Source organism: Pagrus major, chromosome 9 (assembly GCF_040436345.1).
Source record: "Pagrus major chromosome 9, Pma_NU_1.0".
Classification (NCBI taxonomy): domain Eukaryota; kingdom Metazoa; phylum Chordata; class Actinopteri; order Spariformes; family Sparidae; genus Pagrus; species Pagrus major.
The window spans coordinates 25,058,035-25,072,856 of record NC_133223.1 but is presented as its reverse complement, the minus strand read 5'-3'; the positions used below and the strand labels follow the sequence as shown (position 1 = coordinate 25,072,856).

Here is a 14,822-nt window from a genome sequence, read left to right as displayed (position 1 = left end):
CATTTCATACACCACTCACGACTCCTCTGTTCAAAGTTTGTTATATTAGAAAATCCTAATTATTATTCAGAGTTCGGATTTCTTTTTTTTTTAAGCCAATTTTGTTTTTTATTGTCTGAACCAGAAAGTGCATTTATACACAGATTGGGAGTGTATCCCCACAAATGACTAGAAGCATGATCAGTGCTACTATGCACACATTGTTGTTTTAAAAAACATGGGTTGCTGAGATTTAGTCTGAAAAGGTGGTCTTTCAGTTTGCAGCAAAATATGGGCTATGAGTCTGTGTTCTGACATCAGAGAGGAACTCACTCCACCACTGTGGAGCCAGAACAAAGAGAAGCCTCTATTGAGGCGAGCGACCGCAGGGCCCTCTGATGAGATGGCTAAACATCCGGAGGCAGAGGAGCGCAATGATTTGGAGAGGATGTAGAATTCAGCTATGGCTTGAAGGTGGGAAGGAGCAGTGTAGAGGTCACCAGCACAACTCCAGTGACCTAGTCTTTATAATGTGCCTGAATGCATCCTGTGCAGATACAGATCGAGCACTGAAGCTTTTGCTGCTGCCTGCTGAGCCTCCTGTGTAGACACAGTGTGAGACACACTACTTTTTAAACTCAGTTCATATCAGCCCCATAGTGTTAACATGATAAATTCGCCTGCCTCTCCCCTGATATAAACGCTGAATATATTTCCATATATTCCACATTTTGCATGTTTTTTTTTTGTTTTTTTTTATAAAACTATGGTTAACAGTGTCCATGCATGGTATCAGTCCAGATACCACTGTAGACTGCTATAACCACACATACCCTGACTTTTCCCAGTTTCTCGTGACTTTATGAAGCCATTATCAATCAATAAATAATCATAAAATCCAGTAAGGTATTCATGTGGTATCTAAAAATAATCATGATTTGATACAAGCTGTTAAACCATTATTGGTCTGGCCTTACCATCTATCAACTTTACAATCATCTTAACCAGCGAAGAATGATCAGCGCACACTTCAGTGCAATTCTGTCCATGCTGATTACCTTGTAGATGATGGGGGAGATCACTGGGCTTCAGCCCCACAGCCAACCACACAGCAAGCAGCGGGATTATTAGATAGAAAACAAATGAGACTGCAGACAATTCAATAAGGATTTTAGGGGCTTGGGGAGATGACAATATTCAAACTGGCAGGGGGGGCAGAAGTGCTATAAGAGCGACAGAGGATTATACAGTCTTCTGTGTTTTAAGGCATGCGTTTAGCCTTAGCACAGCAAATTTACATAATTCTTTGTTTAGGGAGGCCTCCTGACTGACCCCCATAGATTATTATGTCCAGTTCTTTAAAATTAAAAGACTCACTTGTAGTAGCAATTGTGCAAAGTATGTATCACTGTGTAACATGTCAATAGTTATTCATCTAAATTGCCATGTTCCAAAAAACATATCGACAGTAACCGAGTGAGTCATGATATTTTCCCAATGAATATGCTTTTAAACGAGGCCACTTAAAAAAAGACTCTAAGCACTAATTGCCTCCATTATGAGCTGAACATTTACGTAAAATATCACAGGAAGTATCAAATAAAAGAAAAGGGTTAGAGGGGAAAAAATCAATGGAAGAAAGGATAAGAAGATGACAGGAAGGGGGAGGAGGTAAGTAGTGATGAATTTTCAAAGGCATGGTTTTTGTACTTCATAAGGCTGTCCAGGCATCATCAAGGGGCGTTATCATTATTAACCAAAGAGGACAGAAGGAGACCAGCTGACTGGCAACTTTGAGACCAGCTGAGGGCCAAGTGCCATTAATGAAGTAAAAAGAGATTAATTGAATGGGTGACATCATTTAGGGAACTGGTAACCTTGCCATCTGCTCTGCAGGAGACGTGACATGACTGCTTAAAGAATTCAGCAAAGACTCCATATACTGTATCAGCAAAGACATTGGATAACTCAAAATCACAGATTATTGTGTTAGCTAAAACACCTCTTTACTCGAATGTATCCAATGTTTCATGTCTTGTAGTGTGTTCATTTTGTTTGGGCTTCACATTCTTTTTGACAACGACACGAGTCGAGGAGGAGCGGCAAGCACAAGCTGCAGACTGACAGTTATCACAAAACAATTCTCTCCACCGTTTCCAGTGATTCATGCGTTATTCACGGGGGATTCTGTGGGGGTGTTAGGGTGCTAATTATCAGAGGTTCAGTTGAGAGACACAGAGCTAAATGGCAAGTCACTGCCCAGCCACTGACGGATGACTCATGATGCCCTTTTTCTACTTTTATCTTAGAGCATGATTCACTGCTCTGCCGCTGAGAGCGAGTGGTTCTGCTTCCTACCTTTATCGCACCACAAGACAGGTAGATAGCGGTTTTCAACACTTCTGATATAAAACACTCACCTCTGTGTGTCTGTGTGGGCATGTGCATCACACAGTGATAGCTACAGCTGCTAAGCTCTGAATCTAAAATATCAAATGGTCAGTTTTACAGTGTCTAGCATTGAGCAAGACCAGAGTGGTGGCTATAGACACTATGCTACAGACAAATAGTGCATTTTCCAATTAATTTAACCCTGAAGTTTGTATGCAAGGTTATACCTTATTATCTGAGTGAAATGCAAAAAAGCAGTTTATTATTTTGGCTGGTAAAAAATCTGCTTAGCTGATGGGGTTTTTTTTTATCTCCCTGTCAACAAGTTAATTTTGGACATTGTTGACGTGTATGATAACAGTGAATAATTTCCAGTAAGAAACACGCTGCCTTCACTTAAAGACTATTTTTACAGCGGAGTACAGGGACTGACTGAGAACTTCTTCAATACCAGCAAAACCAATAAGCTGGTGTATGTCTATTAGTGTATAAGTTCATTGAGAGAAATAAAACAGCTTGGCCAATGAAGCTGATTCTGATAGAACACAACGTTGAAGCCATGGCAGTTGACAATGCTTCAAATATGGATATTGCTGGAAACATGGATGCTTCACACACTTCAACGTGGCAGCACAAGAGATCTATAAAATCACCATAGTTTCAAGGTGGACACCTAAGATTAGTGTCACCAATTCAGCATCAGACCAAATGTGAAACATGGTCGCAAACTCCCCTTTTGTTCAAGAGTAATGGTGTTGAATAATAGCCAGAGCTGCAGAACACTGATGTCACAGTGAGGCTGACTGCTGCCGTGCCCTGAGGATTTTAAACGACATGAGTTCTCAGTTTTTAAGGTCATTAAAGTCTGAATGAGTTTTAATAAAAAACTCAGGAAAATGTCTATAGTTCTTACACACACACGCGCTAATGGCCTGAACCCTGTCACTGCATTACAGAGACACCAAGTTCTTTCCTTAACAACTTGCAGACAGTACATGGATTCAACAAACTCCACCAGCGTATTATGCTTCAAGGCTCCGCTGCATTATCAAAGTGATACTGGTCAAATGCTATGTTCTATGTGCTTTCTTATAGCAGGATTGAGATTTTTCTGTGTCGGGAGAAAGCTTTTTGCGCACATGTTATGTGAAGTTTCCGTAGATAGAGAACATCCGGTGACTCAGCCAAAGGCCTTGAATTGAAAGCCACCAGGCCGAGTTTGATGATACATGTCCTCATTGAAAGTAGCCCTTGAACTGATGTGACCCTGCATTTTCATGAATAAAGAAAACTTCATTTTTCTTTTTCCATCAAATTCAGTTGCAATGCAGTCATATTCATTAATGTCGTTGCCCATGACACAGATGCCACAAGTTGAAATAAACTTTTAGTTGGAGTGCAAGGACGCAAGGTCTTTCTTGCTGAGAGACAGGAAATAGGAACATAATCAGAAAATGAAAGGAGAAAATATCTCAGACTCTTACCTGTTACATAAGTTTAACTTAAATATGAAACCTTTTCACAAAGTATAGAAAGAGGTATATAAGAATAGTTGGGATTTATTAGCATAAAGTTAATGGATCAGTCTTTGTGTTTCGCTGTGAATATGTCTTTTTAAAGGCACTTCCTTTGTGTATGAAGGTTTCTGCCTGAAAGTCTGAGCTTTCTTTATTCACTTACCCAGAGTGATGGGACGACTTTTCTTTCAAAAAACAATTTTTTGATCATTCTGCTAAGAGTTAATGACATTTTGCTTTGTGTGTAACAGTTAGGTTCACCAATAAAAATCATTTTTGTATTCTGTTTTTTAAATGTGTAATGTATAATCAGCAAAATGAAATCCCATTATCTCTCGAATTTCAAAACATCTGTATTGTGAGCTGTATGTCTTATATGCTACACGTCTGTCTAAGCAGAAAAAGCATTGCTATGAAACTCCATAAGCTCGAAAATATTGCAATATTGTGCACTGAAACTTTTAGTTAAGTACACAATTAGCTGTTCAAGAACGAAAACTGCATCTCTGCTTTCTTACCCACACACTCCTAGCTTGCTTTTGCCCTGTATACAGAAATGGCAAACTGTGCGTGTGCATTCTTGATAGCTTAACAACCACAATGCACAAACTGAGATGGAACAACCTGTTTCTGAGAAGGTTCAGGGAGGACATTGATACTATTGCGCCATTTGGGACAACCAAAGGCGTTGTTTTTTTCAAGTGAGTCACATTTGTGTATGGCAGAGGCTCCAAAGTTTTTCTGAAGAAAGAAAGATGAGAAAAAAGTTTCCAAAAACAATAATCAGCACACTGACGCCATTGTTGCCATTACAGTTTAATGATAGAGAGCAGAGATTAAGCTGTCTCTGCAAGGGAAAAGGAAAGAGCCATGCCATTGCTTATCATCACATCCCACAGATGGCTATTCTACATAAGAGGAGATGGACAGAGCAGGAAGGGAGACAGCAGATGACTGCAAGACAGAGCTGGCTAAGGGTGTGGCAATGCCTCACCCAGCGGATGTGGAAGTAAGATATGGACAAAGAGATGAAAGACATCACATCTGCTGTAAGAAAAGTATAAGTAGAGGGAACTTGGCCAAGTTGGAGGAAATTCAAGGATTTTTCATATTTCACCAGACAGAGTGTCCAGCTCACTGGGCCTTGTCCTCCCACAACTAGTCAGCAAGGAATCAAAGTCATGTTTTACTGGTCCATTGAGCACTCGTGTCTTTTTTTGTTTTTAACCGTGTTACAGGTAGGGCCTGTGCTGTCAGAGAAAACCAACAAAGTAGCAACAACCTCTGACCTCAAGGACTCGAGTGAGTCACTAGCTCACTGCTCGAGAAAGGTGATGCTCAGCCACATCTGTAAAACTCCCACATTAAAGTGAACTATGACATGGCTCCTGGCGTTACAAACTCCTTTGCTAATTTTGTCCATTTGACCTTTATAAAAATTAAATACAACTCATCTACCTACATGTTCAGGTCTACTGAGCCACCGTAAGCAAAGTCTCTTAAAATATTCCACCAGCTCTCTCTTCTGATGCTGTTTTTAACGTCCATTTGAAAACTGGCTTATGTGTCTCAAGGATTTAGGTGGCAACACGTCAAAGGAGATGGAGCAAGCTGCCTAATTACCAAATCAGCTCTCACAGCCAGTGGTGGGGGTAGTGGGGGGTGTCTCACAAGGCAGAGGGTGTTGCCAGCTGCAGAAGAAGACAGAGTTTCCAGCCAGCAAATCCCCTGTCTTGTGTTTTCCAGACAGGGTGAAAAAGGATCAGAGGCAGGACAGAGGAGCTGGCCTCGTCTTGTCAACACCCTGCTTCACTGTCTTCCAGGTTGAACTGATTAAATGTGTCTTCCTGGTGGAAGAACACTGATGCTGCAGCTGAGACATGAACCTGTATCAGCTGGGTGGAAGGCACAGCCTTCCATAATACAATTTTACACTGAAGCTAGCACATACTGTACATGCAGGTTTTTTAAATGAAGGTAAACCCACTAAAGAGAGCAGATTGTTTCCTATCCCATCGTCAGGAGATGAGTTTGCCTTTTTTTCCCCTGCTGTGTCATGTTCACACTGGAAAACAGCCAACAGTGGAGCAGTATGAATGCCAGTGATGACGTTATGGTTTTTACTTTCTCTCTTACATGAGTCTATCTCTGTCAACATGGGCTAAACGATTTTCCAGCTCTGCTCAATGTAAGACTATTTAAACGACACGTCCAAAACTTCAGCACACTTCAAAGCTTGAAAAAGAGACGAAAAATAAGCATGTCCATCCGGGTGCATCACTCACAATCGAAGATGGAGCCAATAAAATTCTGAACTACTGCGGAGTTGTTTGACCAGGCTTTGAATGCTGATTGCACCCTTTTCCACTGAAAACCCAAAAAACATATTAATGAGGGTGTTGGTGTTTCTTGTCCGATGTTTTATGGGTTTTAGTCATACATTTGTTTAGCAAGGGATACTTCTTTTGGATCCCTGATTAGAGCTGTTGTTGTGTCAAGCTGCTGAAGATGACTGGGTGCAGAATATATATAATGGCCACTAGTTGGTGGGTTTTTGTGAGCTTATCCCAGACTGCCTGAATAAATTAGTAAAGACTGCCATAGGACAATCATATACATCTTTTACCGGAGTAAAGCTAGGAGTGTATGCAGATGTGTGTGTTTTATGTCATGAAATTTATGCTTACCTCTCTCTGTTGAATTTGAGCGAATGCAGGACAGCCGGCCGTCTCTGACGGAGATTCCACAAATGTAGCGTGTCATCTGCACAGGCTGTGACCAGCGCCCCCTGAAGGTCCAAAAAAATAAATAAATATGAGTACTGAATCTTTATGTGGACACCTTGCCATTTGGAATCAACCCAAGTACTGATGTCCTGGTTGACTAGACTGTGAGCACAATGAACAGTAGATTCCAGCTGTAAAGCACCCAAATGTGTCCACCGTTTCATGAAATAAGCATGGTGTCTCTTAGACTACATATGTAAAAGCCAGAACACATTCTCGTATTAACAATATCTTAATGCAGAGAAGAATAGGCAACAGCACAGAAACAGGGGGAGAGAGAGAGAGAGAGAGCGAGATGAGGAAATGTAAGAGTTTCTCCCCTGAGCTCCACCTGATTCTGGTCTGTTGAGACAACTGAAGTGTTGTATTTGCTTCTTCAGCCTGTTAGGTGGCAGAAGGAGGAGATGAAAAACTGAAAGGTTTCCAGCTATTAAAAGCTGAACTGTAACTGTGATGTAAGCATCTGCATTTCGTCTTAGTAACTACAGTTGACAGAATAAGGGTTTTATGATATGTTTGAAACTGTTAAATGGTTCACATTATATATAAATCAAAACAAGCTTAAGCTACAAACATCACAAGCAAACATTCCACGCATAAGACATACTGCATGTTAAAGATTACCTCTGAAAACACACATAAAATGTTAATGTAAGATATGCAAATGTGGATTTAAAACATCTTCTCATAAACCTAGTGAAAACCTATTTACTCTAAAGCCTACCCACCAGAGCAAACGTCTCTTGTTTTGATAGAGGCCCCTGGCGGCAGAAATTACATACTGTTCACGAAAAATATTAACAAGATTTTGCCTTTACACGTAAATGGTTAGTTTGCTCTAATTATGAAAATAAAAAGAACAAGAAACACAATGTTTAACAAACTATTTCATTATTTGGGGTATTCAAATAAACACAAATCCATTGAAACTGTCTCTTAAAAGGTGTGCTTTTGTGTTAAACCACTACAGTGTTAAATTGACATTACAAACACAGACAATTTTGGACAACTGTTCCTCTTGTAAATACAGTAAATTGCAAAAAAAAAAAAACTCTTATTTTGTGTTCTCTGACTATTGGCTCCATGCAAGATCACACAGCTATCTTATGAAATGGGATGAAAACTGTGAGAGAACAATGACAAATCATTGTTGAATGATGTCAGCTGGTATCAGCCCTAGTTCTTCTGAGGATTGTAATTACAGTGAAATTCCCAGTGAGGCTTTGCTAGCAGAGCATCGTTGTATAGACTGTAGCCCAGAGAGAATAAGCTTTAGATTACAAACTTAATCATGGGATTAAAGACTGCACAGAGCAAGGGAGGATGCACAAATCATTCCCTCTAACTGATCTACATAGAAGTGATTGTGTCCCTCTCACTCACTGAATCTCTCACTCTGCACAACAGAGTTGGTTGCATAATTGTTCAGATAGGTAAGGTAAATAAAAAGTAATTATGAGACTGCGTGACTACTATACTGTACAAGTTATACAAATTGTGGATTTTGTCGGTCTGTCCAATGTCAGTACTTTCTGGGGTTGTTCAAAAAACTAACCAAAATTGTATTATTTTTTGAAAAGAAAAAGATTTATTACAGTCAGACAATAAAAGGATTTTGTATTCACTGGCAAAAACTCATCTGTGACTAATTCCCCTCATCCCACCAACATCCAGTTTCTTGATATGAATAAATGACCTTAACTTTTCAGTGCAGCCTGTGACTCTTACATCTCACTTAAAAAAATGACAGCTACTCACAAAAGCCTATTTGCAAAGTGAGCAATGAAGCCTTGTTTATGAGGCAAATAATTGATCTTCCGAAGTTAATTCAACAGGAAAGAAAGATTTAATGAACAACATAATTATTTGAGCATTTTCTGCCTACCGCCTCCTATTTTGTTTGACACCCCTCGCTCCATACATGAAAAATAAAAGTTTAATGAACAACATAATTATTTGTGCATTTTCCGCCTAGTGCCTCTAATTTTGTTTGACACCCCTCTCTCCATACATAGAAAAGGTTATGCTGCTCCTTAGCCATGTCAATTTTGACTGATGGGGTACGTGCTTGATGATTACAAGGTAATTTCAGGAAATGAGTATGTCTCATACAGGATTGAATTCCTTTTTTTTTTCTTTCTTTTTTTTACCTGTTTTTTTTTTTTTCTTGATTTGATAACTGTAAAAGTTTTTGATTATGTTGGTGGAATTTATGTTGTCTTGGATTTCACATCATTGTACATAGTATTTCACTCTATTCTCTATTGTCTATGAATTCTATTTTTTGAGTTAGTGTCTCCATTTCTTGTGGCACCATCTCAGATAAAGCTCATTTGAATATTAATAGTAATAGTTAGTTAATAGTAATAGTTATTTCCTTTTAATGGCATTGGCTTTTGCAGTTTGTCAGAGGTTTTTCTGAATTTCACTTGGAGATGATGATGGCTTTGATGAATAATAAAATACTTTTTATTATTGTGTGTGTATTCAGGTGGCCCATAATTGGCCTTCATCTTATTGTCATTTCATTTAATTATCCTTATTTAATTCAGGCATCGCTTACACTTACACTATTACTATTGTACTGATATCACTGACGAAATCGGGCAAACTGGTCATAATGACACAGCCATGTGCCACCTGGCGGGCGTTTATACAAGACACAGATCTAACTCAGCTGAGAGCTGCTGTAATGCAACTAAATTTCATTCAAAACAAAAATAAAACTGAGGTGCATAAGAGATAAATGGCAGACAACCATACAGGACAGCATGTAGTTAAAAACAGTTACTTTCAAATGCTGAGTAGTTTGAAATCAAAGTCTTAAACTGACCTATAGGTATAACTGTATCAAGTTTAAATGCGCGTTGTAAAATGTTCCAAGTGTATGGAGCACTGACAGTGAAAGCAATTTTCCCAAACTTAGTGTGTTTACCCAGGGAACTTTAGCATTATATAATCACTAGAGCGTGTTGAATAGTGACTCTGTGACCAGTTTAATAAAGAGCTGTATTTTGGTGGCATGTTGCCCTTCAAGGCTTTAAAAAGAAACAGAAACCAATGGCTGTTAAAGATGCCCATCCAACTTTTTCATATAGAATACAATGATGAGTGGAATAACAGTCACCAGTAATGAATCTGAGGGCGGAGTGATAAACCGAGTATAGTGGAGTAAGAGTGGAGACAGAGGCATGTCTATAGATAACATCACCATAATCCAGGACAGATAAAAAGACAGCTTCACTGGTCCGTTTCCTACAGAGTATGGGGAAAGTAGTTCTGCTTCTGTATAAATAACCATTTTTTTGTTTTAGCTTGCTAACAAGTGCGTTAATATGAAATTTAAATGTGAGTTTCTGATCCAACCAGATACCCATATATTTGTATTTAGAAACCCTTTCAATAAATAAGAAATAACATGTCACAGAAATGCTAGCGATCATCGCAATCCGTAATCATCTCTGTCACCTTGACAGCACTGTTAATCACTGCACAATTATTAAAGGATGATTTTGAAAATGTTTTCCTGTGCTGGTGGAGTTTGTTTTTATCACCTGAGTAAGTGAGAGGAGGCGGAGCAGCAGCTAATTAAGAAGTCACCCCAGACAGAAAGAAAGACAATGTGAGAGGCAGACAGGGTGAGAGCCAGGTCCACAACTCCATTATGGTATAATTATCTTCATGTCTCGATGGCAACACAGGCGAGGCGACTGGGCGCAGGTACAGTACACAGCATGGAAAAAATGACAATCAGCAGGGATGTAAGAAAATGGCACTACAAAAACATCTAGAAAATGGCTTTTGGTACTGTATTTATACTTGAATAACATAGTGGTCTAGTAAACTGATAGTTTCCCTCTACAATTTACATCGCCAATATGTTTTTTTGGAGCCAGAAGTGATCATATTTGGACGACAGGGAGGACCCAGGGAGGATAGCCTGGTTGGATGTGACTGAGAACCTGAGGATCTGCCGCAATGGCGACTTACCAATTACAAGGTCATAAAGTTTACCCCACTTTATCCTCTATTTTATTCTAAATGGGACCATCATTTACAAAATTAACATCATAAAATATTGAAGAAGACTTGAAACCAGGGATTGAGACCATAAACCCATTAGGAAACTGTTTATGAGGTAATAAATCAAGTGAGAAGTAGGGTCATTTTCTTATAAACTGACATACAATCTGACCTATTTATGCAACCAGTGGAGTTGCCCCCTATGCAGGTTAAAGGCACTTAACTGGCTTTACTGTTCTGTTCCTTCCATTATTTATTCAGTCAATGCTGAATATCTACAAAAAGAGATACCTATTCAGTATTGCTAAAACCCCATAAAGTTAAAATTTTCATAATTACAGAGGATCTATTATTGGTTGATTCATCAATACATCAGACAGTGTCTGGTCTGATACAAAGCCGATTCTTTCTTTAAAGAGAACTCATTGAGGTGTTAAATGAATCAATATGGGTCTAAGTTCTCCGAAACTGAAATAAGGCAAATAGTAGCCCAGACAGCCTCTCTGCACAAAGAGGAAATAAGACTTATAGCTGACTTGGAGACCTAACTTATTAGGACAGACACTTCTCGTGGAAAAGGGGCTTCATTAACGATATGTAATAACAAAGTTTCCCCTCCATCTTACTTCTCTGCCATTGTAGAAAACCACCAGTCAACATAGTTCTGAGGAATGGGAAGTTTGAATGTTCCTTAGACAAATTCCCATGCTATGTATCTCATTAATGCAGCAGATGGCAAAGTGCTTGGAAAACATAATTTCTTGTCATCAATTTTAAAGCAGTAATATCTCACATTCTTTTTGATGTTTGTTTGTCAGTGTAGTCTGATTGATGTAAAGATCATATAAACCGATAAAAACAAACTTTACAAAACAAGTTTTTTGTAACTATAATCAATTATGAACCATCCTTTCTTGAGACTTTTACATTTGTTTTTGGAAATACACCACAACTAAACACAAGACTACATGTCTTGTTTAGAAATAAACATTGTTACTGTGCTTGTGCGAACCCATCCAACAATCCTTCTCACCTTTTCCTTCCCTAAGCAGTCTCCCCGGTCCTACCTCATCTGACAACAACCTTCAGCAGCCCCCTCAGCCTCTTTAGATGTATTATTCATCAAGCAAAATAATGAATTCAGAATAGGCAAACAAACACATTAATTAGCCTATTCATACCCTCCAATGACTCAGTGACAGAAAAAAATTCTCCTCATAAAATAGCAAGAGAAAGAGGGGGGCTTATGAGGGTGACATGGTATAAGATTATGACAACATGATAAAATGGGTGACAACTAGATGTGTTGCATTGTGCAACTTCAGAGTGATATAGAGAAGATTGATACGCTTAATACATGCTCACATCATTTAGAAATACCTGCAAGATGTTGCCTCTTTTGTGAGTTCATACGTTAAAATGGAGTAAGTCATTACACCTTACTGAATGTCAGGAGGCCAGGCTGAGTATTCAAGTCAACCATTAGCAGGGCGGCAGACAGACCACACGCTGAATCCAAGAGAGGGCAATGACATACAGCACTGCTATTAGTCACTCTGTCAAACAATGAGAGGACCCAGGGTAGTTAACAAGGGTTCGTTCACATAAAAGACCACTGGGTAGGTATTGCATGTGTATCAAGGACTGGTAGTACTAGAACTCTTGATTTCATCAAGCCAAGGTAACATTCGTCATCGTCATAAAAAAATAAGTCTGTAGTTACTAAATCGGGACTCATCATTGGTTTGAATCATTTCAAACTTAAAGTTTCAGGGTGGGCTGTATACCAGTTTCATCATGACAGGGATTATGCAGTACTGTCAAGTTTTTAAGCATATTCAAAATAATGTGCTTTACTTTGGCTGTGATAACAAGCAGTTAAATGGCTAAACATGTTCTCATAGGACTACAGTTACATCCAATAACTACTGTTTTCCTCTCTAACACTGACTCTCTAACACCAACATGTGGAAAGCAAACAAAGCCCCCTCACTTCTGTCGTTGTCTGCAAGAAGCAACAATTGTCTTCATTGACTGCCATCTTCCGAGGGAGTGAGGACCCACTGGATTCACTTTATTTTTGACGAAAATGTTCCCACAACAACTGGAAAAACAACAACTCTTATATGTTTGCGCACCATTTTACTTCTGACTGTTTTCTTAACGACGGCCAGCACGTAAAAGCAGGATGTGCTTTAAACTGAAGCTCAAGGGTGGATCGTTACCATGTTCAAATTTGGAACCTGTAAGTTTTGCCATTTTATGTCTGTTGTAGTGCATTTAGCAATGTTGGAGTATTGTTTATTTTCTAATTGTTTGTTAGCCTAAGTTTGAATTTAATGCAAGCTGTTCTGACAACCAGAGATAGCTAATTTTGTATTGCTTGTTGGTTGTTAACATTTTTGACTGTGGGGAAATGACCAAAGCCTTTATAACTCCTTGATGCTGCAAAAGTAGTAATGACCTAATCTATTTTTAATGTCTTTACTTGAATTAAATTATGGAAAGTAGCATCCATAAGAGTATCGTCAAGTATCGGTATCAATAGCAGTATCGATGCAGGATATCAATAAAATCCTAACAATATCTATCCTTACCTGTGGGAACTGGATATACACAGAAACAAACACACACACACACACACACACACACACACAAACACACGTACACTTTTACAAACCGATCACACTTGAACACAGATACTGTCGTGGTATATGTGCTAACAACCAGATACCCACTTTTGAGTTACACAAATATTTGGATGCTTGCACACATACCCACAGGCACATACTCATACACACAAACAAAGTCAAAACCTGTCACACAAACATTCCCCTCTTAAGGCCCATCCACCTCCATTTGCCTCAGACACATCACAAGTACTCCAATGAGTGATAGAGAAGTGGGCTGAAAGAGCCAGTGGGCTTTAAAAGAAGTAGAGTGGGTAAAGAAAAAAAGGCAGAGAGAGGCAGGATAGAGCGCTTAGATTACAGCAGAACAAAGGAGAAACAAGAAAGAGAAACGCAGCTTGGTGTTGCAGTCCCGTGTGACTTGGCTTCTGCTCTTTAGAGAGACCTTTTATTTCCTTGAATACACCTACTAGTACTGTTAGTAAACACTATGTGACATCAAACTGCATCACACTGAGACAACTGCTGTTTAAGTCCAAAAATCAGCTACTTGACGCTGAGTCCTGCCATGTGTCAGGCAGCCCACACAGTACTGGTCTGTCAGTAGAAAATTAAGCGGTGAGGGAAAAATGGTTTTAAAGGCAGAGAGGTAGGCAGTATGTAATTTCTGCTGCTAGTGTTCACTCAATCAAAACAACAACAAAAGACGGAGTTTGATGACGTTGTTAAGTAGCATAGGATAATGGGAATTGTGGTCACCATTGTTAAAAAACCACCATTGCAGAACAACGAATAGTAGTGCTCCATCACAAATGCACAAACAATAGTAAACAATAGAGTGGCAAGCTAGCTAGTTTGTTCCTTTCATCACTCTTTGACGTAGCATCTGGTGTTTCCCCAGAAGTTATTGTAATTAGAGAGGATAAAGAGGGGATATGACGCCATTGACAAGTGACCGAATGTAATGCACCGTTGCCTTTAATAAAAAATGAAAGACTTCTCTGAAACATTTTGGAAAATGTAAGAACAGAGCCCAACAACATATATAACCTAGACATGTTAGATATTATATCTTGAACAGTTCATGATAGGCTCCTGTTGTTCCATATCAAAAAAATGAGCAGCACCGGCATAGGAACAACTGAAAATCAATAAATCATTTAGAAATAACTCCATAAGACTGGATGGTGGAGCAGAAGTCAAGGGGATACTCAAACAAAGTTGTTTCTTTTGCTGAAAAAAAAAAACAAACGAAAAATTCTATATCCAAATCTGTCAATGTAATTTTCTTCTTATCAACGGGAAAAAAATCTATCTAAGTCAAATTATACATTGATTGAATTTGAACACAAAACCATGCACAGTCGAAAACAACTAACAACAGTGTGAAATTGAATTCATCATTCGTGCAATCACATGAAACAACCCAAGGTGCTCTTGTTTTCAAAATGACAGTTTTCTGATCTTCATCTCTCCTTTCTAGCAACTGAAGGGCT

At 38.9% G+C, this 14,822-nt stretch overlaps 1 protein-coding gene across 2 annotated transcripts in view; it reads right to left on the bottom strand.

Moving 5' to 3' along the window:
* The window catches only part of stxbp5l (syntaxin binding protein 5L), a 142,027-nt gene that overhangs the window by 57,783 nt on the left and 69,422 nt on the right, over nucleotides 1-14,822 (bottom strand). For both annotated transcript variants that reach the window (XM_073473897.1, XM_073473898.1), the window contains exon 4: nucleotides 6,575-6,675. In XM_073473897.1, coding sequence (XP_073329998.1) covers nucleotides 6,575-6,675 — 101 coding nt within the window. The remainder of the gene's footprint in view (nucleotides 1-6,574; nucleotides 6,676-14,822) is intronic.